We start from the raw sequence: 24,010 nt of genomic DNA, 5'->3' as shown, positions 1-24,010 counted from the left end.
TCAAAAGATTCCCGAAGATGAGTAAGTCTTCCAGAAGCCAGGCTCTGGTGGTGGAACAGGGTGTGCCAGGCAGTAAGGGGCAGGCTGGGCTGGCTGTGGTCGGCTGTGGCTGGCTCCGCCACCATGCCTGGTTTCTTGCACACCTAAATCCAGGCAGTGGAGGGCGAGAAGAGACAGGATGGACTGTCTACCCAGGCAGAGAAGTTCTGGTCATCCTCCAAACCCCTTCTGGTCTCCGGAGGTCACCTCAATGGAGACCCCCCCCCCCCGCCCCGGAGTGGGGGGATAAGCACCTTAGCTTCCACAGAGAGCAGTTCGGGATTCTAATTTAACAGAAAGCGAGGCACAGCACGGGCAGGTGAAGGCAAGCCTGCCCACCACGAAGCAGTTCTGTACTTCCAGAAGGTCACCATTCCAATCCTACCACATGGGGACCTTTGCTTTTGAGACCAGCTGGCACCGGATTTTCTGGGCTGTGCATGGGGTGGTTATATGTTTTCTCCCAGGTGGGTGCGAGCCTTATGATTTAAGGGCTAATTAAGGGTCCCTCATGCCATTGGAGCAACCACCCCCTCAGCACTGGCTGTCTCTGGTACACAGGACTGTGCTGTTGCTGAGCAGAACATAGGTGGGTTCTGGAAAGGACTATCTGCTCCCTAAAAGTGGGGCAACAGGACTGCAGGAGAGCAGGAGGGTCGTGCTGGGCCCCGCCTGTAACTGCTGTGTTTGCCTCCCAGGCGTTCACGGGAGCGCGCGCCATGGAGGATGACTACGTCGACCCTGGGTTCTTCAACACTTCCAATGACAGCAGCCAGGGGCACGAGGGCTTCCTGGAGTTCGGCAAGTTCTTTCTGCCCTCTGTGTACCTGGTGGTATTCATCTGCGGCCTGCTGGGGAACTTGCTGGTGCTGACCGTGTACGTCTCCTACCAGAAGCTGAAGAGCCTGACTGACGTGTTCCTGATAAACCTGCCCTTGGCTGACCTGGTGTTTGTCTGCACTCTGCCCTTCTGGGCCTACGCCAGCATCCATGAGTGGGTCTTTGGCAAGGTCATGTGTAAGACCCTGCTGGGCATCTACACCTTGAACTTCTACACGTCCATGCTCATTCTCACCTGCATCACCATGGACCGCTTCGTTGCGGTGGTTCGGGCCACCAAGGCCTACAACCAGCAGGCAAGGAGGATGGCCTGGGGCAAGGCCATGTGCTTGCTCATCTGGGTGGTCTCCCTGCTGGTTTCCCTGCCGCAGATCATCTACGGCAACGTCCATGACTTCGACAAGCTTGTCTGTGGCTATCAAAATGAAGAGATTTCCACTGTAGTTCTCGTCGCCCAGATGACGCTGGGGTTCTTCTTGCCCCTGCTCGCCATGATGGTGTGCTACTCAGTCATCATCAAGACCCTGCTTCACGCCCGAGGCTTCCGGAAGCACAAGTCCCTGAAGATCATCTTCCTGGTGGTGGCCGTGTTCCTACTGACCCAGACGCCCTTCAACCTCGTGAGGCTCATCCGCAGCACGAACTGGGAGTACTCCACCATGACCAGCTTCCATTACGCCATCATCATCACAGAGGCCGTCGCCTACCTGCGGGCCTGCCTTAACCCCGTGCTCTATGCCTTTGTTGGCCTGAAGTTTCGGAGGAACTTCTGGAAACTCATGAGGGACATTGGCTGCCTCCCTTACCTGGGGGTCTCAGGTCCATGGAAGTCTTCCGAGGAGGCTTCCAAGACCTGTTCTGCCTCTCACAACGTGGAGGCCACCAGCATGTTCCAGCTGTAGGCCTTGCCCAGGCCCGGGGAGCTCTCGGGAGCACGGCTGTGCGCTCTGGGTGCAATGGGGAAGGCTTTGTTTATGGCTCGTGTTCTCGTGCGTTCTCATGGAGTTTATGGCTCGTGCATTCTCATGGAGAAGTCACCGAACCCTGCAGCTGGTGTGGGACGCTGCTTCTCGGGCATGAACACATTCCGCTTTCCTTTAGACCCCCAGGCCTGAAGCTCAGTGTGTGTTGGGGGGAAGCTCTAAAAACCGGAAGGGCTTTCCCTCCGCTATGCCCAAGAACGCTGGCTCCAAGGGAATGATGTGTGAGCCTTAAGACCTCAGGTTCTCCTTCATGGCGACTGGGGCTGAAGGCTGAAGCGGGGACCATTGCCACACAGCTGCTGAGGGCAGGTGATGGCTCGGGCTCCCCAGTCTGGAGCACTCCTCTGGCCACTAAGAAGCAGGGATATTAGAGAGGCCATGAAAACAAGTGCGGGGCCACACGGCTGGGACCTAAGTCAGTAGGCACCGGACACAAATGAGATGGGCGCTGCCTCCCCTTAGGCTTGGACTTGATAGAGATGCCTATGTTCTCTTTGATTAATCCCAGAGGGAAGGACCCCAGGGAACATGAATGGGCCCTTAACAAATGAGTCAGCTGAGGAATCCAGGGGTCCAGAGAAGGTTAGGAAAATGTGCAAAGCAGAGTTTAAGACGATCTTGAGTCTAAGCGGCATTTCTGAAATGGATTCTTTGATGGGTTTGCTCATTTAAAAAAACTCAAATAGTTCAATGCCTGATACACTCTCGCATATATAAATCACATTATTGGTGTATATAGAACACAAACATGCCTGTGTCAAAGAGTATATGATTTTTATGACAAAGAAATAAAACCTTTTCAAAAGTCTCTAAACGATGCTTATCCTCAGGCACGTTCTACTTTAATGTGGTATGCGTGGAACATACAGGAAAGTGATTATTCTGGGGGCTCAAAGCATAGGAAACGAGTACACTTTAAGGCACTGTTCTATGAAGGAAATGGAATATACCAGTGTTCCCTCCTCCTCTCTGGCTTGCAACCTCCTGAACAAATTGTGAAGTGCGTTCATGTAACCTCCGTGATATGGTCACAGGATAAGGCCATCAGGAATGTCATACTTGATTAAGTATATTATATTAGATCCTAGCAATCTGCTCAGTAGGCAAAGTTGCTTTTTTTGGCTCATGCTTCCCAAAATCACTCACCAAAATGGAGAGAACCAATCGCCAATGGTGAAAGCGGGTGCACAGGGCCGGGGAGGGGGCGTGGGCCTGGCTCAGCGGTGTGGCTCTGGGGTCTCGACTGACCAGAGTGGAATCCCAGCTCCGGCTCTCACCCGTTGGCTAGACCGGTCAGCAGTCCCTTTAACCTCTTCTGTTTTGGTGAAATGTGGGCCGTCCTGGCGCCCGCCTCTGGGGGCTGGCGTGTGGGGGACTTGGGTTTAAGAGCACGAAGCGTGCTCAGCACAGTGTGTGCTCGGCGGGGGGAGGGGCTGCAAGAATGGCAATGGCGGCCCGAGAGCCAGCGACACACCGAGGCCGCAGGTCATCCTCCATGAGCCAGCGACACACCGAGGCCGCAGGTCATCCTCCATGAACCAGCGACACACCGAGGCCGCAGGTCATCCTCCATGAGCCGGCAAGGTGCGTGAGTGTGTGCTTTGTGCGTCCGGCGCCGTGGGGACGTGCCCCATAGCCTGGTCCAGCAGTGCAAGGGGCCGGGCCTAACCAGGCCCACACGACCCTCCCTACTGTCTCCCGCTCACGCCTAAATGCTCCCGAGGGAGCAGCTGCCTCCAGTGTCCATGGGCCGTGTGGACCGAGAGCCTTCTCGTTCAACAAAGTCTGCCCTTTCGACGGTGACAAGGCTGACCTTTATCGTCTTGAAACTGGCTTCACAAAAAAACCACAAAAACTAAAACAAAACAACAAACAACAAAAAACCACACAAAAAAACCAACCGCGGACAAAACATAAATGGTCTCCAAGTGGGAGACCTGGTGAGTTCATCCTCGGTTTAGCCCAGCGGAGAGTGGGGCCCCCAGCCCCTGGCTTCCCCAGAACGAGACAGAGGCCCTCCCTGGAAAGGAGGACGTGAAGAGGCAGGAAGCCAGGGGCCCTTCAGCCCTCAAGGGAAGCAGTGTGGTGTGACGGGGACGCCAGGGCTCTGGGGTCACCCGGCCGCTGGCTCGGTGACTGTGCATCCTTGGGCATGGCACTCTGTCTCCCCAAGGCCCGTTCACCATCCACACCACCCCTCCCCCCTCTCTCCTTCCCTCTAGGAGTGCTCATGAGGCCTGCACAGTCAAGCTGGGGGCTGCCAGTCCAAAGTAACTGAGGGGCAGCTGTGGGGCCTGCTGGCTTCTTCCTAACCAGGGGTCTGCCAGGCTGAGCTAAACAAAACCAGGTGCCCATCAGGCCATGCCCCATCCCGGGCCTGTGTTACATGCCCTCTCCAGGCTCCCTGCAGAAAGGCTGTGCCCCTCCTTCTGCAGCTTAGGAAAACCCAGGACAGCACGGCCATGGAATCTTCCTTTACCTTCTCTGAATCCTCGGTCACTCATCATGCCTGTATCTCTGGGCCCTTATCTGCTACCCCTGAGAGTAGAGATTTTCCCAAGCCCTCCACTAGGTACCCAGCACCGCTGCCTACAGAGGCAGGCGCAGCCCACACAGCTTACAGATAGAGCACATTTTATGTCTTGACTGCTCTGTTCACCTAATAGCCCCATGAAGGACAAGTTCCCAGCCTCAGCCCTGCTGGGCTCCTCCTCTTGACTGTGCTCACACACATACCAGCACACGATGGGGTACAGGTGGGGGCCGCAGAAGGGGGCCGGGCTGCCTTGAGGATGGCCTCAGGGAAGTTCCTCCCCCACCATGTTCCCAGCATTTTGTGGGGCAGTGGGGGTTGGGGGGGGGTTAGAGGCCCTGGACAGCCACATACTCTGAGACAAGGGAGCATATGGGGACCCCGATTCCAGGGGCTGCCTGGGAGCCAGAAGCCCGGGTGACTTCGGTAGGCATTCCGGACGGAGGCACAAAAGGGCTGAAGCTGCCCCTGTGGGCGGCAGGGTGGAGGAAGGGCAGGGAGCACGGGGTCCAGGAGTGGAGGCGGTGCTCACTCTGACCTTCTCCATCAACGGCCCCTCAAGGCAGCGCCCATTCTGGGAACCCGGTCCTCTGCAGTCTGGGGTAACTCCCAGTGCTGTTCTGGGGGAGGCCTGGTGCTACCATACCCATTTTTCTGGTGAGGACACTAGTTCAGAGAGAGGCCCACCTGCTGGAGCTCCCCCAGCAGAGCAAGGGCTAGGACTCCAGGGAGCAGCCCCTCTGCGGGCCAGCAGAGGTTTCCTACAGCTGACCAACTCGACGTACCGCCAGCTCTGTAGTCCTCACCCAGGGGGTGATGCTGGGTTACCCCAAGCACAGACAGCTTTCTAACCGTAACCATCCTCACCATGTCCTGTTCTTGTGTTGCTTCTGAGATGCAGGCATCACATCTCCTGACAGGAGACAAACCTACCAGAGCCCCCGCAAAGCACAGGGACCGAGAATCACTGCTCATAGGGCAACTACTGGCAAAGGGGCTTGGAGGCGCAGGGACAGTCTCTACAAGTTTGGCTCAGTATCAATGGGCATCCGAGCGGTCTTCCTTGGGGACAGGGCACACAGCTCAGCCCAATCATCCCACAATGCACGCGGAGCATGACAGACCCAGTGTGTCTCTGTGGAAGGTATCCCAGGCACAAGGCCCTAGACTCCGCGCTTGATGTCACATGGTCTGTTTGTGTGGTAACCAGAAGGAGAGGCCAGGCCGGGATGAAGGCTGAGCAGAAGCCCAGAGACCCAAGGCCCAGCCCTGCTACTGGCCGAGAAGAGCTTTCTTTCTGTCTGTCCTGCCACCTGAGTCTCGTGCACAGACGGACCACATGGTCCATGAGAAGGCGCAGGGTGGGCGTGGCTGAGCGCGGGAGCAGGTGCGAACAGGCGTGCCTGGAGGGCTCGAAAGAAAGCCAGCTGTTTTCCCCAGGGGCAGGGCAGTGCTTCTCTTTCTTGCCACCATCCTCGCAGGTGGGCGGCTGCTCGGGAGTGTGGGGACCTCCCTCTGTCCCCTCCCTTTGCTGGGAGGGCCGAGGCAGAGAACTTCATTAGCCTAAGAATGTGTCCACATGGGGAGGAGTGGACACGGGCAAGGGGGGTGGGCAGGCTTCCGACGTGCAGATGGGGATGGGGAAGTGGGACCCCGGGAAGAGAACGGAACTCTTCACAAGGAACCTGCAGCCCCTAAACGGAGGGAGGAGCTCTGGGCTCAAAGCCCAGCCCTGACACTTATAGCCACGTGACCGAGAGCAGCATATCTGGCCTCCGGAGCCTTCTGGGGCATTACCTCCCTGGCCTGGAAGGTTGGACAGCGACTGAGCGGGACCACATCTAGACGCGGCGGGCTCAGGGAAGGGGCCTGACAGTCATTTTCAACAACACTGCTGCCAAGCAGCCTGCTTTCCTTCGGGAATCTGGACACGCAGGGCACTTAATCCCTTCTGGCTCACTTCTTGCTTTGGACTTGCTCATTTCTTTCCCGAAGTGTCCTGTCAGGGAAGCTTACGCAAACCCGGGACTCTAGACCACTCGTGCTTTCTCAGGAGTCCCGGTGTTTCTGATTGGTCTTAAACTCACGAAGAAAAGGAACGTACGAGAAACCTGCCAGAGACCCTGGGGTCTTCTCTAATGCACAAAGACGGTGTGTGAGGGTGCAGGCCCTTAGCTGACTGGTCCCTGACAGATGGAGTGCAGGCCCTGCGGGCTCTTGTCCGCCAGCCCCAGATCCACCCTGGAGGCCGCAGGCCGGCATGCTGGCAGTTTCCTTTCCCTGGAACACTTCCTGATTTCCCAGCACCAAAACACAGTTATGTGTCAGCGGTCAGAGAGCCTTCTGGGTTTGTTCTTCCTGGGAAAGGGGAAGGTGAGGGATGAAGGAGACAGGGAGCTGCAGGGGGGTCACTGAGGCTCTGGCCCTGCTCCCTTCCCCGCCAGCCACCCAGCAGGGAGTACGGTGACCAGGTGATGGCGGCAGACTGACTCGGGGCCGCTGGCACAGAGCAGGCCCCCAGGAGAACGTCGCAGGCTATGTGGTGGGTGGAGGGTGGGGGGGCTTCAGAAGGGGAGGCAGGGCTTCCGGGAGGGAAAAGGCGAGGTCCAAAGTTCCGGAAGCAACAGTGCGCGGGGCTGAAGGGCTGGGTGATCGTGTTGGCGCTCTCCGTGAGGCCACAACACACGGATTCAGTCGCCTCTTGTCAGAGAACAGGGGAGAGTGAAGGGATACCCTTCAGCCTAAACCCCCTTGCCCTGAGAGCTTCATGAGGATTAAATGTCTCTCTTCCCACACAGCAGAAATCCTGATTAATCCTGGCCCTCCTGAACTCTGGGCAGGAAGAGAGGGACAGAGATCTCAATGTGGGTGTTGGCAAGAGCATCACCAAACTCCCCAACGGAGGCAAAGCGGGTAAATTCTTTCTTGGCTTTTGAAGAGCCAGTGCTTTGCTGCAGAAACTGCATTTAAGCCTGAACACCAGGGGCTGAGAGACACTGAGCCAGGCTGCCATGCGGGGAGGGGACTTGGCCTGTCCCTACAGGTCCCCGGGCACAAAATCTCAACGTTTCAATGGGGTGGCACTTTGTGTGGTTATTCCATCCCTCGAAGCCTTGTTGGAAAAGAGATGAGACGGCTGGCGGAGGGTAAGTACTAACGGACGCTCAGGATACGGACAGACGCCAGGGTGCGCACACAACCGGTGACGGCGTGAAGAGGAAGTGAGCGGGTGGCCATCTGCCAGCCGAGGAGAGAAGTGCCAGGAGAAGCCCACCCTGCTGATACCCTGACCTTGGCCTTCCAGTCTCCAGAACGGTTCTGAGCACTGTTCGGAGGCACTTTCCCTTAAACACAGATAGCTGATGCTGCTTCCAAACTCTCACTTTCCTGGTCCTTTAGTCAGAAGGCACTCGGGGAGCACGTAGGAAATAAAGGTGAGGTGTACTCACGGTTCAGGCAAGTTCGGGTCAAGGGAGTCAGTTTCGGTGGGTGTTTCGGGCAAGGAGGAGCCGGACTCCTGGATCTGGCACAGCTCCTCGTCTGTGATGATGTCAAACACGGCATCGTCCGGCGGCCTGCAGTCGGCGTCTACGCCCGGGTCACGGAGGCAGATGGGGAGAGAAGAGACACATACCATGAAGCACAGGATGGGGAGGGCGCCCTGGGAGGTGAGGGGCTGTGGCTGCATGGGACGGGCCACCGGGACACACCCTCAGGGCCCACTCAACCTATGGCTATTCTGTCTGGGCGGGAGAGAAATGGCGGCAAGGACATTCCAGAAAGTAGTGCGGACTACAGGTGAAACTGCCAGATGAACTACAAGGTTTCTCTTAAGCTCCTCAGTTGGGCCTTAAAGAGATTTCAAGCTCTTACATATTCTCTGAGGCCTCTTATTTAGAAGAAAAAAAACAACAACCTGTCAAATCCTTATCGGGCAGGAATCTAAAAAAAGAGTAAACACACTTCTGTGCTCCTGAGTCTCACTCCCTAAGACACAGATGTGACTTATCCATCATGCCTATTTGAACGCAAGATTCTATCCGACCTGCATTTTTACCTCCATCCAAGGGGGGATGGGCAAGAACCCCTCTCTGCTCAAGATGGCAGCAAGCACTGCGATTCTGGTATCTGACTTCGCAGGCCCCTCAGGAGGAAGGAGGCCCTCTGGACACTCTTGTGCCGGTCACCCACTTACAAGTACTTTCCTGCCTGTGTCACGGAAAATGTGATGGCAGGCCTGAGGTAAAAGAAAGGCAGAGAAGGAAGACAGAAAAAAGGAAAGACAAAGAAAGGCAAAAAAACAAGGAGACAGGAAATGTCAGAAATCAAAACAAGTGACCTCAGTACTCTGGCACAGAGCCAACCTGCCATTGCTGAACATCTGACGGTGAGTCAGGGAAGAGATTCCTGGACGCTTTACCAAGAGCAGTTCATACAAGCTACAAGCTTTCAGCTGGCCCTGCCACAGGACTATTGGGACAGGCTGTGCGTTAGATGGAACATCCTTCTTGTCTGAGGCCTGTATGATGGAGGACTTGAGACGCAGGTTGAAAAAGGGGACCAAGGGCTGGTTTCTTTTCATTCACCCAGCCACGCTTCTGAACCTGCCTTCTCAGGCTGGTGGAAGGAAGGAAGGACAAGGAAGGAAGGCACAATGAGAATCAGGAGAGAAATCAAAGAGGACTTAAATGGAGAGCTATACCATGTTCATGGATTGGAAGACTCAATTTTGTTAACATGTCAATTCTTCCCAACTTGTTCTAGAGACTCAGCGTGATCCCAATCAAAATTTCACCAGGATTTCTTACTGAAATTGACAATTCTAAAATTGATATGGATAAGCAAAAAAAACAAGAATAGCCAACACTTTGATAAAGAACACAATTAGAAGACCTGCTCTACTTGATTTAAAACTCATTAGAAAAGCATGGTGATCTCAACAGTCTGGTATCAGTGAGAGAAAACGCACATGGATAAATGGAATAGGACAGCAAGTCTGGATACAAACCCAGTTGATTTTGACAAAGGTGAAAAGGCAATTCTCTGAGGAAAGAACACCATTTTTCAACCAATGGTGTTGGAAAATATGAATCTCTATGCATAGCTTGTAGCATATGTAGAAATTTAACTCAAAGTGGATTATAGATATAAAACTATGAAATTTCTAGAAGAAAACAGAAAATCTTTGTGTCTTTGAGTTAAGCAAAGGTACATATGACACCAAAAGAAAAGAAAAAAGTTGATCCGTAAGAGAAAAAACTGGAATGGACTTCATCAAAATTAAAACCGTCTGCATTTTAAAGACCATTTCTGCTCTTTGAAAGAAAGTAAAAAAGAGGTTTTTACTTAGGAAAAAGGTACTTGTAAAACACATATGTGATAAATAACTTCCATCCAGAACATATAAAGGACCCTCAAAACTTAAATAATTAAAAAAAGAATTTAAAATGGGTTTGAAGAAGATACAGAAATACTATGCCCAGTACATTCCACCATCACTGTTCTTTGTACCAAATATAAATAATGGCATCTGCCAACTTCCTGGATGATCCAGTTAAACAAAAGAGTAACTAACAGGATTTCTGAATGCTGGCTGACCTGCATTCAGGCAGAGGTCAGGAAAAGTCCATAGGGACCACCTGCAGGAAGTGGGGATGTTTGAGCAAAGACAAGACCCTACCGTCTTGGCTCTGCCTCCCTGGTATTCTACATCCACAGTCTGGTCCATGCTGAGGACAGCCTGGCCTGCTCTGCAGGCCTGTGCTGGGAGTAGGAACAACAGAACCAGATCCCACTTGCTCTTACTGAGCAGAGGAAAGGATGAGGAGAATACATCTTCCTTAGTCCCTGAGGGATCGTGTGAGCCACAGGGAGAAGGTGAAGGATGTGGTCACTTCCACACACAACTTTGGCCTCTGGTTACTCTGGCAGGAGGGCTGGGTACTGGGGTGAGACTCGGGAGACAGTATTTCCCAAGGTGTGGGGTACATTCCACTGGCAGCATGTGAGTTAAGAGGTACACAGACCTCAAATTAAATAACACTGACTCATACCAGGAGGAAATGAATTCCCTTTACAATTCTCTTTCAAGCCTAATTACATAAAAAAGAAAGTCTCAAACTGGTATAATACATTTTAGCTCCTCTTTAATGCCCGTTTGGAAAACCATGAATTCAGCTCATTACAGCTAACTAGGCACACTGGAGTGGTGGTGGGGGGCGGGGTGGGTGGCACCTAAGAACACAGAGGGCAGCAGTGGGAGCCTGACCTTGGCCTCTGGCGGCCTGGGGCCCAGCCTGGGCTGGTGACAGTGCAGGGCTGGGCTCCCCCTGGCTGGTGCCCGAGCTGGTGCTGTCCGGGGAGCCAAGGCCATCGCTGAACTTCCGGAAGCAGGCTCGGCAGCAGCGCTCCTTCTTGCCACTGTGCTTCGTCAGGACGTAGTTGTTGCAGCAGTAGTAACAGAAGACGCGGCCGCAGATCCTGGGGCGAAAGGAGCACAGGCTGTGAGGGTGACGCACTGTGGATCCCACAATCTGCACTGGGCTCTAGATGCCATATGGCTCTCGTCAGACCTGGCTCTGCCCTCACCGAGGAGTGTGGCCTTCCCGCCAATCTGATAAGATTCCAATAAAGCCATCTTGATAAGGCCCTGGGAGATGTTTTCTTTCCCAAGGTCCTGGGAGGCAGGGGGATAAAGTACGTGGCTGAGCCCACCTTCTCTGCCACTGGAATGCAGGCGTACTGTCCCACGCCTCGGGGGCTGAGGCTCCAAGGGACCCCAGACCCACCTGGGCTGTGCGGATGATATTCCATCTCGCTTGGCCCCAAATGAGATTTATTTCTGTCTACCGTTCTTTGGGCCCTAGGAAGGTCTCCACTGTCCGCAGTCCCCCAGCCAAGGGTTGCTGGTCTCCGGGTGCTCCACGGCCCTGTGGGTCCCCTTGACTCTGCCCACACCCCTTTATCAAATCTTCTTCCCCTTCAGGGATCCCAGCATGTCCTGCCAGGACCCTGCCTAATGCGCCCCATTGTTTGGTTCCCTCAGGACCGAATGGCAAAGTGTGTTTCCCAGAAAGCCAGCAGCAGGGCCCACGCCTGCCGGTGGCGCCTGCTTCGGGGCTGAGTCCCACCCGCTGACCTGCAGTGGTGCCGCCGCACCATCCAGCTGAACTCTCGCTTGCAGTCGTGACAGTGGCTTGCCTCTGTGTCCCCGAGCCACCTCTCCTCAGCACTGAGCTTCTGTTGGAATTCCAGGGCATCTGACTTCTGCCACAGAGCATCCTTGTCCCTGAGACAGAGCCGCATTAGAAAAAAAGAAGAATCCGTGAGAACAACGGGATGATCCCTGATTCATTTCCAAAGCCTGATTCCAAAGTTCCCAAGACATGGCAGGAAAATTGACTTTCCTTGGAAACACCCCCACTCTAGGCCTCGTCTGGCCCCTGCATCACTCCTAGACTCAGCTGATGGCGCGCAAGTGAGGGCAGAGGATGCCCATGATGTATGTAGGCCCACCAGGGTCACATGCTGCTCAGGCGTCCAAGGGACAGTGTTTCTCGGTCACTTGGAGCAGCAGCTGTAACAGGTTGTCACAGTCACATGATGGCCTGAGTGCTGTGAGCCCAAGGACCACAGATGCACTGCCCATGCAAATCTTAAATGTGTTCCGGAAGCTTTATGGGTTTAGGTTTTAAGTAACAAGTGATCGGTGGAGGAGACCAAAAATTGCCCCACCTGAGAGTCTGATGGGATGTTAACTGCCCCTGCTCCTCAGAGAGATGGTACCTACTCTAGGAGGCAAGACTGAAGGAAGAGGGGGGGCTTTTCAGAAAGGTCTGGCAGTGTCAGAACGTGGCCGATGCACCAGCGCCCAGGTGTGGAGGCTTCTGTGTTGCTGCTCATGGTCATTTTCGAGGCTTATGGCTTCCGACTTGGGAAGGCTTTGTTCTTTCCAAGACGGAGCCCTGGCCACCATCCTAAGGTTACTGTAGGCCCAGGAGCACCTCAGTCTCGAAGACCAACACCAGGTTCACTGAAGTCCTGTGAGAAACTGATGCCATCACCAGCCGGAGACTCCCAATCCACAGAGCTCTCCCCTTAAATACTAAAAGCTGGGACGGGGCTGCCCAGGTGGCTCGGCTGGTTGAGCATCAGACTCCCAGTTTCAGCTCAGGCCCTGATCTCATGGGTTGTGAGATCGAACCTGTGCTGGTCTCTGCGCTCAGCACGGAGTCTGCTTGGGATTCTTTCTTCCTTCTTCTCCCTCCCCCTCTGCCCTTCCTCCCCATGCTTTTGCTCTCTCTCTCTCTCTCTCTCTCTCTCTCTCAAATAAATCAATCTTCAAAAGCCAGGCCAGAAGCCAGGAACTGACTGGCTCTTCAAGGATGCTGAAGTTGTCAGCAAGCAGGACAACTCACGCCCTGGTCCAGCATCATCCTCCTGGCTGATTCTCAGCCCCTCCACCCTGACTCCTGGAGGCCAGGCACCCACACCCTGGAATGTGGGACGCTGTCAGGACCAGGGTCCTGCCATCCCACACCTCGGGAAGAGATCTGAGTTCAGAGGTCATAGATGCCCTGAGTTCCAAGTCTGAAAACTGATGACACGTGGGCAGAGGCCTCACATTTGCAAACACCACCATTTGGCAATCCCAAATCAATGAGTGGCTTTAGGCATCGCTTATCCATGGCTGCCAACATTGCAGAGAATGGGCTCATCAGATCTTACGTGGCTCTTGAAAGCAAGGCCCAAACTGTAAACCAATTCTATGAAGCGTTCTTGAGAAAATGCTGAACTTGGGTCCAAGTCAGCCTTTAGTAGAGCAGCGGATCTCGACTCTCGACGCTGGCTCACTGATGCCCCGGTCTCACTCCGAGAAGTTCCAGCTGGCTTGGTCTGGGTAGGGTCTGGTCATAGGTATCATTTTAATAGCTCCCCTGGGGATTCTAACCGGAGGCTGGGGTGGGGGAACAACTGCTGTGGTTTTAACTAACAATTTACAAATTAACAATTTACAGACATCCTGAGGTTGGAAGAACATGTTAAATGGCACCACAGGGATGCAATCAGCAAAATCCAAGCTGTGCGAGACTTGGCCAGATGCATGACCTAGCTTCCTCGAAAGTAAATTGCAACGAAAAAACCCCAAAAAACAAAAAACAAGTTGGTGAGATGGTGGCCAAATCACAGGCTAAGTAAGAGAAACCTAACATACTTCCCCTGCAGCGTATGGATCTGATCTAGAGCCTCATTAGAAAAAATTATACTCTCACGAGAAGTAAGGCCATCTGGGAAGTTGGGCCCTTCACCCGTGTGGTGACAAGGGTCAGGAGCACAGCACGCGTGTCCTCCAGTTCCTGAGTGTCCTCCTGGCCCCGCTCACATGCTGCTACCTGCACTGCCTGCTACCCGTGGGCACTGGAGCGTGCGAGGCCTGGTACCGGGGAAAGCGGGAGGGAGGAGAAGGGGAAAGGGGCTCAGGAAAGAGGGACAAGGGACAAGAGAGCTTCCTAAAGATATGAGACATCACTTACTGTCATGCCTGTGGCTAAGAACACAGAGATTTTGAAAATAATGCCCCAGCAAGTACAACAGCATTAACTCAGATGAGCACTGATGGGAGCAGTGAAATCCACCCTTCAAGGCGGCCAAGGGCCAGGGCGTGCCCCATCTGTGTTGGAGGAGGGCCTCAATGACGCAACACAGGCAGACACGGGGCCCATTTCCCCCGAGAGGCCTTTCAAGCGCAGCTGCATGTCTTTCAAGAGAAATCCCAGCTCCGGGGAGGCCCCGAGCCAGCTGCTGGCGCTGACTCTCACCTGAGCAGCTCGATCAGCCGTTCCTCCAGGTACTGCTTGGTTCTATTCAGGTCATCGAGGTCCGCGAGCATCTTCTGGTCATTCTTCTCCCGGTCTGTCACCTCCTGGCAGAGTCTGTTGTAATACTCTTGGATTTTTGTCGTGGCTTTTTCAAGTTCCTTCTGGGTCCTGGTGGAAAAGTGGGAAGCTTACCGATAAGCTACTGTGTCCAGCTTCCCCCGTGCCTCTGGGCTAACTCGGACCCCTGACCAGGGGTCCTGCTGCCCTCCAAGCCTTTTCCCTCTCACAGTGGGGTGCCCCTCGGCACGACCCACTACCAGATTGTGCATCCCCAGTCCCAGCCTTCAAAACTCCTCTCGCAGCCCCACCCTCTTCATATGCCATGCCCCCCACCCCAATACAGCGGGCATTCTGGGAGAGCAGGTGACCTCAGGCTGCTAGGAGCACCCCAGGTGAGTTGAACTCTGCACCTTGGTTTTAGGGCAGGGGCTGAGGTTATGGGGGAAGGTGAAGGCTGCAGTGGACAGGCCGATGATGAGGGCGGTTTGCAAGAGGAAATGGAGTTGGGATAGAAAGAACACAGGTGCATCTCCCTGGAGGTGACCACATGGACGATGACCCGTCTCCCACGTGCCTTTGGGGCTCTGTACACAGGGCGTGGTGCTAGGCTACCCAGCGGACACTCGATGGGCACTGCCAGGTCCTGACCCGACAGTCCAGAGGCCTGAGGGGCTCTGTTCCCTCGGCTCAGTCTACAGCCAAGGGGCTGCCCGAACGCAGCACGGTCCTCCTGCCCTTGCCTGCTCCCCTGTCCCTGAGGGCAGTGGTGCTCCAGGAATACTCTACGAACCCCAAGATCCAGCAGGGCATTTGTAAAAGCTCCATTAGACACAGGGCTCTGCGGAGACTAAGCCAGATATCTGTGTCTAATCCCGCCTTCCCACACAGCATAAAGCTGCCTGAAGGTTGTTTACGAACCACTCTTTGCCAAAGTGATCTCATGGGTGTACACACAGACACACACACGCACGCACGCACACCCAATCCAGGGCCGGCAGGTTATGCAACATCGAGCAGCTAAGACAACAGCTGGGAGATCTTAGGAATAAGCACAGTTGTAGCATTTTTTAAAAAGATTTTATTTATTTATTTGACAGAGAGAGAGATCATAAGTAGGAAGAAAGGCAGGCAGAGGGGGAGGGGGGAGTAAGGTCCCCGATGAGCAGAGACCCTGATGTAGGGCTCGATCCCAGGACCCTGTGATCATGACATGAGCCGAAGGCAGAGGCTTAACCCACTGAGCCACCCAGGCGCCTAGCTGTAGCATTAAAAAAAAAAAAAAATGCCCAGCTGTAGCATTAAAAAAAAAATGCCACCAACTTTTAGGAGGCTCTTGCTACTTATATTGTCACGTGATTATGACCTGGGCGGCCAGAGCCCTATAGCGTTTGAACTGTGGAAGAAATCAGACGAGGAGAAATGTGCATCTGGGTTAGCGGACACCCTAATCTGCTGAGCCTGCCCTGGAAGCCAGCTGGTCGGAGGCCATGAGGCTTGCACGCACAAGGTAAAGGCTTGGGACAATCTGGTGTGATAGTCTTTGCTGGGGGCACACACCAGGTCCCGGGACCCCTGGCCTGACTGCCTGGGCCTCCTCACCGAATGCTGGGCTCATGCTTATAACTCCATGTGGCCCCCTAGCCCGAAGACGAAGGGTCTCAGGGAGGTCTTGGGGCTGCACAAGCAGGGCCATACTCCACGGGGAGGGCAGAGGCGGTGAAGGGTGACAACACAAACACGGTGGCAGAGTCTGCAGGCAGACCGGCTGGCCTGGTGCCGGGCACCCTCGCTCACCCTTGGCACAGACCTTGGAGGCCTCCCCTCACCCCAACCGCAAGCCCTGGGGCCTCTCATTTCACAAAGGAAACCAGGAAGAGTCACAGTTTGTAGCAGGAAAACACACACGCACACACGCGTGCACACACACATGGGCACCCTCACCTGAGATCAGACAAAGAAGTATCTGTCTATGCTTTTAAGGGTCATTGTTGAGGAAACAGACTCTGGAGACAAGCGGCCCGGGTAGCACTCCTTCCCCGCGTCACCCGTGCGCTGTCAGGCGCTTAGAAGTGACTTAACTCCTTGGAGCCTCACGCTCCCCATCCATATGATGGGGACAAGTAATAATTTCCTCGAAGGACAGTTAGGAGGTAAAAAAGGACAAATCGATGCCAGTGTTTAAAACAGTGCCTGGCCCGTTTGGGGCACTACTTCAGTATCTGCTGTTATCATTACCACTCTGCTAGTCCAACTTGTATTTCATGTCAGCTCTTCCGAAGCAGGAACGTGCCCCGCCAGAGGCAGGAAAAGGGCATCCAGCAAGGCTTGGCGGCTGCCTGCAGGGGCGTGTGGGGCAGGCTGTGTGGCGTGTATCTGGCAAGGCGCCTCCCGAGTCTGGCTTTTCTTGCAAGAGGACTTCCTTAACTCGCTATGAGCAGCTGAGTTTCTAAATGACTGTGCCAAACGCCCCCTTCCCTGAAGCCTCCACCACCGGGGCCGCGTGGGTGGAACCACAGCACTAACCTGTCCAAGCTCTCGCGCAAGGCGGCCCCCTCCTCGTCCTTCTTCTGCACGGCAGCCTGGCTCTCGGAAAGACGCTGGCTGGCGCCGCTCAGCTGCTCTCCCAGATCCACCTGGGCGGCCTGGCACAGGACAGGGGGAGAGGATGCTCAGCCGACAAGAGCCCACGCCGCGGCCAGAAAGGGCCTGGGGGTGGGGGTGGGGGTTCCTCCGCCCCCCCTGGCTAGGTCACTTCTAACTGGAGGTGGTTTTAAGTTCAGGAGCCCGAGAACCTTTGAGTGACCTGCTCCTGTTTGTCATCCTGTCAAGCGGGCAGGGGAGGTTGAGGGAGCAAGAATCAGAATCTCAGGGTGGGGGCGGAGGTGGGGTGGCGGAGAGCGGGGTTCCCTGGAGACAGGCAGCACCCCCCACTGCGCCCCCACGGTTCAGGACCACTGGCTCAGGGATACCAGCGGAGGCAGCTAAGAAGGACACTTTATATCCTTCCCGCCTGGCTGGCTGAGAAACACATCTGGCGGCCCCAGCCGGGTGTCCGGGAGGCGGGAGGGCCCAGAGAGGTGCACTCAAGACGTCCACACCAGGGAACGGATGGGTGCTCTGGCTTGGGAACTGGGAGTCTTGCATGCGGCCCTCAAGGGTCCAGCAGAAACCAAACCAGACCCCTCTTCTCGACAGGCCCACACCCTAGGGGTGGGAACGACCAGGCAGAGGTGGGCGCGCCAGTCTTCCCTGCCCAGGTGGCCAGGCCGCCGACCAGCACACCCCCGGGGGCCTACCTTCAGCCTCTCCACGGCCTCCTCGGCGGCCTGTAGCTGCCGGCCTCGCTCCTCAAGCTGGTCCCTGAGGCTCCGGCACTCTTCACTGGCAGTCTGGAGACGAGAGAGGGCTTGTGGAAGTGGGGTCCTTGCACGAACACCCCCTCAGCTCCATTCCCCCAGATGGGTAAAAACAAGCTCTCTGTTTTCCACCAAACTCAATAAGCTCTGGGCTTGACTGGGGACAACATCCTTTCACGTTTCTGAAGAGACTTAACCTGGTCCTCACACTTAGGATTCAATTTCCGCCAAGGAAAGAGGGCCCTACAAGCCACACAGAGCCGCGCGGGGTGGGACACAGTACTGGAGGCCCATCTGTAGAAATGCCATGGTTGTGTGTCTGGGAGCGAGCGCAGACTGCAGTGCTAACGGCCCAGTGGTAAGTTCTGGAAACCAAGGCCCCACCGCCGTCCTGCTTATGTCCTCACTCTCAGCCAACCTTACCCCTTTCCCTTCGTGCAATAGTAAAGGCCCATGGTTAGCACTGCTCGTGTAAGCCTGTCTACCTCAAGGGCTTTGTGGAAACGCACTGAGCCAGTGTCCACAACAGCACCTCCCACCGGGATGGCACCTGAAGGGAGAGAGAACCCACAGATGAGACTCGCAGATGGGGCCTGCTATACGTTCTAGAGGCTGGGAGAGGGTCTAGGACAGACTCATAGGCCCACAGGGCTGAGCACATACATAAATGAGCGTAAGGAAAACACATGCCTCCTTTGCAGGGGCCCCCGCCACCCAGCTCCTGGTGACTTCTGCAGGGTGGGAACAAGGGCAGAGCCTTTAAGATCTCCTGAGAGCTCAGAGAGAGCCCCCACACTACTGTGTAAACACCCAGATCGTTAAGAGCTGGCCACTGATGTAAAACAGCCACTCTGTATGGGCCAAACCAGTCTGCAGTCGCACTGAGTTTAGGCTTCTGGGCTAGGGCCCTGCTCCAGACAGGGGCCCCTGAAGGGTCCCTGGGAAGGGAAGGGCGCTGGGACCTACAGAGCAGGACCGCCGCGTCTGCCCAGCCTCCCAGTACATTCTGGGGTCCTCAAGCGCCACGTGGCTGAAGGCACAGCCTATCCCCTCGTGGACCGGTCAGGCCGCACCGCAGGAGACCACTGCAGCCCGGGGGAGTCCAGGCGAGGGAGGACTACCTTCAGTCGGCTCTGGTGGTCCATGATCTCCGTGCTCAGCTGGAACTTGAGGGCATTGAGCTCCTCGTGTGAGGTCTCCTGGAGGCTCTGGGCCCGCTGCTCAGCCTGGGCCAGCTGGGCCTGCAGGCTGGGCAGGGCGCGGGCTGCCTCCTCGGCCACCTTCAGCCTTTCCTGCAAGCCGTCCCTCTCTCGCTGCAGGCCTGCCACCTGCTCTTCCAGGCCCTCTCGCTGCCTCGAGGCCGCCTCTTTGGCATCACGGAGCTCCTGCAGGGCGCGGGCCAGGGCCTCCTCGGCCTGCTTTTTCTCGGTGAGCTGCATGCAGCTATGGACGCTGGGCTCATCGTTGGCTGGGCTGGCCCTGGGCAGCTGCTCTGGCGGCTCTGCCTGTTCCAGCCGGGCTTCCTGGGAGCTGGATTCTGTCCTGGACCGCTCCTCCTCCTCCTCCTCCTCAGTCCTCTCCTGCTCCGAGCGCCGCAGCGGCTCCCGACCAGAGGCCTTCTTGAGGGCTTCGTTCTGCTCCTTCAGCTGCTGCACCAGGGCCCTGTGCTCCCTCAGAGCAGCCTCGGCCACGCTCAGCTGGCCCTGTACCTTCTCGAGGTCACCCAGGGCTGCCTGGAGCTTGGCCTGAAGGTCCAGCACCCCAGCTGGCAGGCGCCCGGCCTCCCCGTGCTGGGTTTCCACCTGGGCCTGACACAGGGCCAGCGGGGTGGCCAGCTCCTGGTGTGCACTGTCGTCAGGTGCGCCGAGCCCCCGTTGGCCTTGCTCTGCCAGGAGGGCCTCGATCTGCTGGGTCTGCTGGTGGCACTGGCTCTCGAGAGCCCTGAGCTCCCTCTCCCGGGCCTCTGCCAGCTGCCGGCAACGCCCGACCTCCTCCTGCAGCTGCTGGCACTCGGTCTCCTTGTTCTGCAGGGCGGCCTCCTTCTCGGCCACTTGCGCCCTCATGGTCTCCTTGGCCTTCTTCACGGCCAGGAGGCTTGCCTCCATCTGGTCCCCCATGTGCCGGATGCTGGCCTGCTCAGACTCCAGAGAGGCCAGGGAGCCCCGGATGGCTGCCTCCCGCTGCTGCAGGGCCTGGTAATCAGCCTGCAGCGCCTGCAGCTTGCCCTCAAGGAGCTGGTTGCGCTCCAGCACATTCTGCAGCTCCTTCTCCAGCTCCCTGTTGGCCTGCTGGAGCTTTTCCTCCTGGCCGCTCCCTTGCATCTGGGTGTCACCTGTCTGGCCCTCCTGGGGGCTTCTCTGCTCCTCCTCTGGCTTCTCAAAGACCTGTCGCAGGCTGGAGTCTGGGGGACCCTGGGCGGTGGGCTTCTCCCCTGCCGTGGGCGGATCTGGGCCTCGCTGCACGGCAAGCCGCTCCAGCATCCCCACCTTCTGGCTGAGGTGGTCTTTGTCCCGGATGAACTGTTTCTTCTGCTCCTCCAGGTCCCCCACGAGCTGGCTCAGCTGGGCCACCCGGGTCTCCAGGAGCTGCAGCTGCCGTGCCAGAGACCTGGCCTCCTGCTCCAGCAGCTCCTTCTCCTCTCGCTGCTGCCGCTCCTCCTGCCTCACGTCTGCCAGCTCCTGCTCAAGGGAACTCAGGTGGCCTAGGGACTCCCGTAGCTGTCGCCGCAGCTGGGCGGCCTCCTGCCCCCTCCCGGCCAGCTCCTCCTGGACCGGGGCCATCTCCTTCAGCAGGCGCTCCAGGCCAGCCCGGGCCTCCTCCTTCCGCTCCAGCTCCCCGGCCAGCTGCTCGAGCTGGGCACTCTGCTGCCTGTGGAGCTCCTGCGCCTTGCAGCTCTCTCCTTCCAGGACTTGAAGCTTCTCCCGCAGCTCCTGGACCTCCAGGGCCGAGTTCCCGGGGAGGAGCTCTGCGTCTGGTGCCGTATTTGCCTTCTGCTCAGCCGCACCCAGCCGGTCTGGGACATCAGCCGAACGCTGGTTCTTCCTGCCCAGCGGGTCCCGCGCGGCCTCAAGCTCCTGCACCAGGGGCTCCAGCACGGACTCCAGCTGCCGCAAGGCCGAGCGATAATCCCCCTCCTTCTCTGCTGCCCCCAGCTCCAGGGCCTGCAGGCATTTCTGGAACTCCTCCACGGCTCTCTGGGCGGCCTGCGTGACCTCCCGCTGCTTCTGGAGCTCGGCCACCACGTGGGTGAGGCGGGCCTTGTCCTCGGCAGCGGCGCGGCCCCTCTCCCTCTCCGCCTGCAGCTTCTCGGCCTGCAGGCTGACCGCCGCCCTCAGCTCCTGGTTCTCTCGATCCAGCTGCTGCATCTGCTCCTGCAGCCGCTTCTCCCGCACCTCCAGCTGGTCCAGCTCCAGCCGCATCTCGTCAAAGCCCTCGAGCGCCTCGTTGTTTAGGGGGCTGCTTACGTCAAGGCTGGAGGCCATCTCCTGAGTCTGCGGAGGAGAAACAATACACAAGTGGGTCTGGGACAGAAGCTACACGGCCACAGGGAGAAGCTTTAGAGTTTAACGAGAAGTCATTAAATAGCGAGCCTATCGAGCTGTTCGAAAGGCTAGAAGGGCCTTGTTGGAGGCACCCGCCAAAGGAGGTCAGAACACAAGACCACAGATGCAGGCTCCCCGGGTACTCAGAACCCACACGTCCCATCCAGCCTCCTGGAGCGCCGGGAGCAGAGCGGACAGTGGCACTTAGATTCATTCCGTTACATTTAAACTATTGCTTGCCACTGCACTGTACCTACAGCTCCTGCTGTCATTCAACCACAAAATAGGGTTCCAGCTCAATTTATTCTCCACTCTTAATGCTTCTACTACTTTTAGTTGTTGTATTTTTGTCAATTAACTGCACTGTTCTGACCTTTAAAACTATATGCGCCAATGATACTCTCACATTTATAACACAATTAACGAAATTTGCCTTTCCCATGAACTTTCCTTACTTGCCGGCATCAAGCCCTTAAGGGCTTTTTCACTTGATCTGCACTGTCCCCTTTTGAGCTAGGATGACTTCTAGGACCTCCATTTTGGGATGAGAGCACTGAAGTTTCGAGAAGGTAAGCGGTCTGCCCAGGATTACGTGACAGCATTTGACTCTGCTGCTTCTAACCCAAGAGCTAAATTGCTTCCTTTAAAATAATTGAAAAGCTTCTAATAGAATTTAATTCTTAAAAAGCATAAGTTCCGGGGCACCTGGGGGGCTCAGTGGGTTAAAGCCTCTGCCTTCAGCTCAGGTCATGATCCCAGGGTCCTGGAGTCAAGCATCCCATCGGGCTCTGTGCTCAGCAGGAGCCTGCCTCCCCCGCTCTCTGTCTGCCTCTCTGCCTACTTATGATCTCTGTCTGTCAAATAAACAAATAAAATCTTAAAACAAAAAAAAATAAAAAGCCCAAGTTCTATTGGGTCATAAAAACCTGGACTCTAAGAAGTAAAACAGATAACAGAGGGTTTATATTACTTGAGTTGGAATAAAAAGTGTGTGAGAGGGGCGCCTGGATGGCTCAGTCATTAAGCATATGCCTTCAGTTCAGTTCCTAATCTCAGGGTCCTGGGATCGAGTCCCGCATCGAGCTCCCTGCTCAGCGGGAAGCCTGTTTCTCCCTTGTCCACACCCCATGCTTGTGTTCCCTCTCTTGCTGTCTCTCTCTCTCTCTGTGTCAAATAAATAAATAAATAAATAAATAAATAAATAAATAAATAAAGCTTAAAAAAAAAAAAAAAAAAAAAGGCATCTGAGCACATCGCCCCGAGTTGCAAGAGGCCAGGGCACAGCCCGGTCGGCATTCTGGTGAGGAGACTCCCAGCCTTGCTGGTCTTACCTGCAGGTAGCTGCTCACCAAGCTGCTCATGCTGGAGCTGCGGCTGGGAGGTTTCCACAGGTAAGCTGAAGAGCCAGGGGCCAGCGTCCTCCTGCAGGGCCACAGCACAGACAGACTGCATCAGAGCAGGAAACACGCACGCGTAAGCATGCACAGAGGCCCTGATTATCACAAGGCACCAGGTCGTGGCAGGGGGCACCGCCCTCCTGGAAAGAGTGTAAAAAGGCAAAAACCCATCAGCTTCTACCAGAGATCGCATTTATGCTGGTCTGTAGCTGACAGCTCCACTGCTAAGTCTGAACATAATAGGCCTTTTTACCTGCTGCCTGGGAAGAACTAAGTGGATGTATCATTTCCCCATTGAGGGCAAAAATTTTCCTCACCCCCTCGGGTGCCTGTCATAGTCTCACTGTCTCTAGCAAGAGAAAAGCAGCCATCAGTCTGGTAAGTCAAGGTGACAGCAGGCTTGGGGGCAGCAGACCCAGCCTAATTAACTTTGTACCACCAGGAAACAGATAAGCTGGCATTCAGTTGTACAACAGAACGTTCTGCATTGGGGGTTAACAATCTTCTCTTACAAAGGTCCAGACAGGACATATCTTATGCTTGTGCGCCTTCTGGTCTCAGTCCCAACACATGCTCCAGTGGCGGAATGACAGCAACCGTGGACAACAGGTAAATGAACAGGTGAAGCTGTCTGATCCACTCCCCCAACCCCCCGACACCAGCCTGTGGGCAATGGCTGGTCAACCCGCTCTCTGCGGCTACAGAAATCCATGCAAACACTGATAAAAAACTCCAACATGCAGCGAGACGAGCAAGCTGCAAAAGAAGAGCTACCTATGATTCGATATATGCAAAATTTATAAATGCATACAAAATAAAACCACATGTATATAAAATATGCAGGGATACCCACTCGGTAACACACAAAGATACTCCGGAATGACGCGTGGCAACTACAGGGCTGTCATTACTTCTGGACAGGAATTAAAGGGGAGAGCATGAAAGTGGGGTGGGTCTTTATTTGGATTTGTGATCTTTTATTTCCTAAACACATGGTATCAGACATGACAACATCCAAAAAAAAACAACCCAAAAGAACCAGCTCGAAGGGGCTTCTGCTGGCCAAATAAGGAACAATTTAGGCATCAAATTAATGATTACAGTGACAGAATATAACACACGGAATAAAATAAGAATCCATGAGTCAACTCTGCTATAAATGAATAAATACACAGGGGTGCCTGTCTGGCTCAGTCAGCAGAGCATGCAACTCTTGATCTTGGGGTTGTGAGTTCAAGCCCCACGCTGGGCATAGAGCTCACAAAAATACATACAAATGTGGGTATATAAATACTCAGGAAAAAGCAAGGTAACAACCTGATCTTTTTTTCTTTAAGATTTTATTTACGTATTTGAGAGACACAGTGCAAGAGAGAGAGCACGAGCAGGGGGAGGGGGAAGCAGACTCCCCACTGAGCAGGGAGACCAATGTGGGGCTCGAT

General features: G+C 55.3%; 2 protein-coding genes across 5 annotated transcripts in view; one reads left to right on the top strand and one right to left on the bottom strand.

The window, feature by feature from the left end:
* FYCO1 (FYVE and coiled-coil domain autophagy adaptor 1) overlaps window positions 1-24,010 on the bottom strand; it is a 71,821-nt gene that overhangs the window by 24,698 nt on the left and 23,113 nt on the right. For all 4 annotated transcript variants that reach the window (XR_014310977.1, XM_082727950.1, XM_082727951.1 and 1 more), the window contains exons 7-14: window positions 22,503-22,593; window positions 18,751-21,120; window positions 17,570-17,662; window positions 16,797-16,915; window positions 14,214-14,381; window positions 11,534-11,683; window positions 10,664-10,875; window positions 7,845-7,983 (exon numbers count right to left, since the gene is read on the bottom strand). Coding sequence is in view for 3 of the 4 variants with exons in the window: in XM_082727950.1 (XP_082584076.1) it covers window positions 7,845-7,983; window positions 10,664-10,875; window positions 11,534-11,683; window positions 14,214-14,381; window positions 16,797-16,915; window positions 17,570-17,662; window positions 18,751-21,120; window positions 22,503-22,593 (3,342 nt within the window). In the remaining variant the exon portion in view is untranslated. The remainder of the gene's footprint in view (window positions 1-7,844; window positions 7,984-10,663; window positions 10,876-11,533; window positions 11,684-14,213; window positions 14,382-16,796; window positions 16,916-17,569; window positions 17,663-18,750; window positions 21,121-22,502; window positions 22,594-24,010) is intronic.
* On the top strand, window positions 759-2,676 carry CXCR6 (C-X-C motif chemokine receptor 6; the record flags this gene model as incomplete). Its single annotated transcript, XM_082727996.1, has 1 exon — window positions 759-2,676. One exon carries the CDS (start codon window positions 759-761, stop codon window positions 1,779-1,781), a length of 1,023 nt encoding a protein of 340 aa, XP_082584122.1. The 3' UTR covers window positions 1,782-2,676.

Source organism: Mustela nivalis (assembly GCF_964662115.1).
Source record: "Mustela nivalis genome assembly, chromosome: 1".
NCBI classification, from domain to species: Eukaryota; Metazoa; Chordata; class Mammalia; order Carnivora; family Mustelidae; genus Mustela; species Mustela nivalis.
This window is presented reverse-complemented; position numbering and strand designations above follow the sequence as displayed.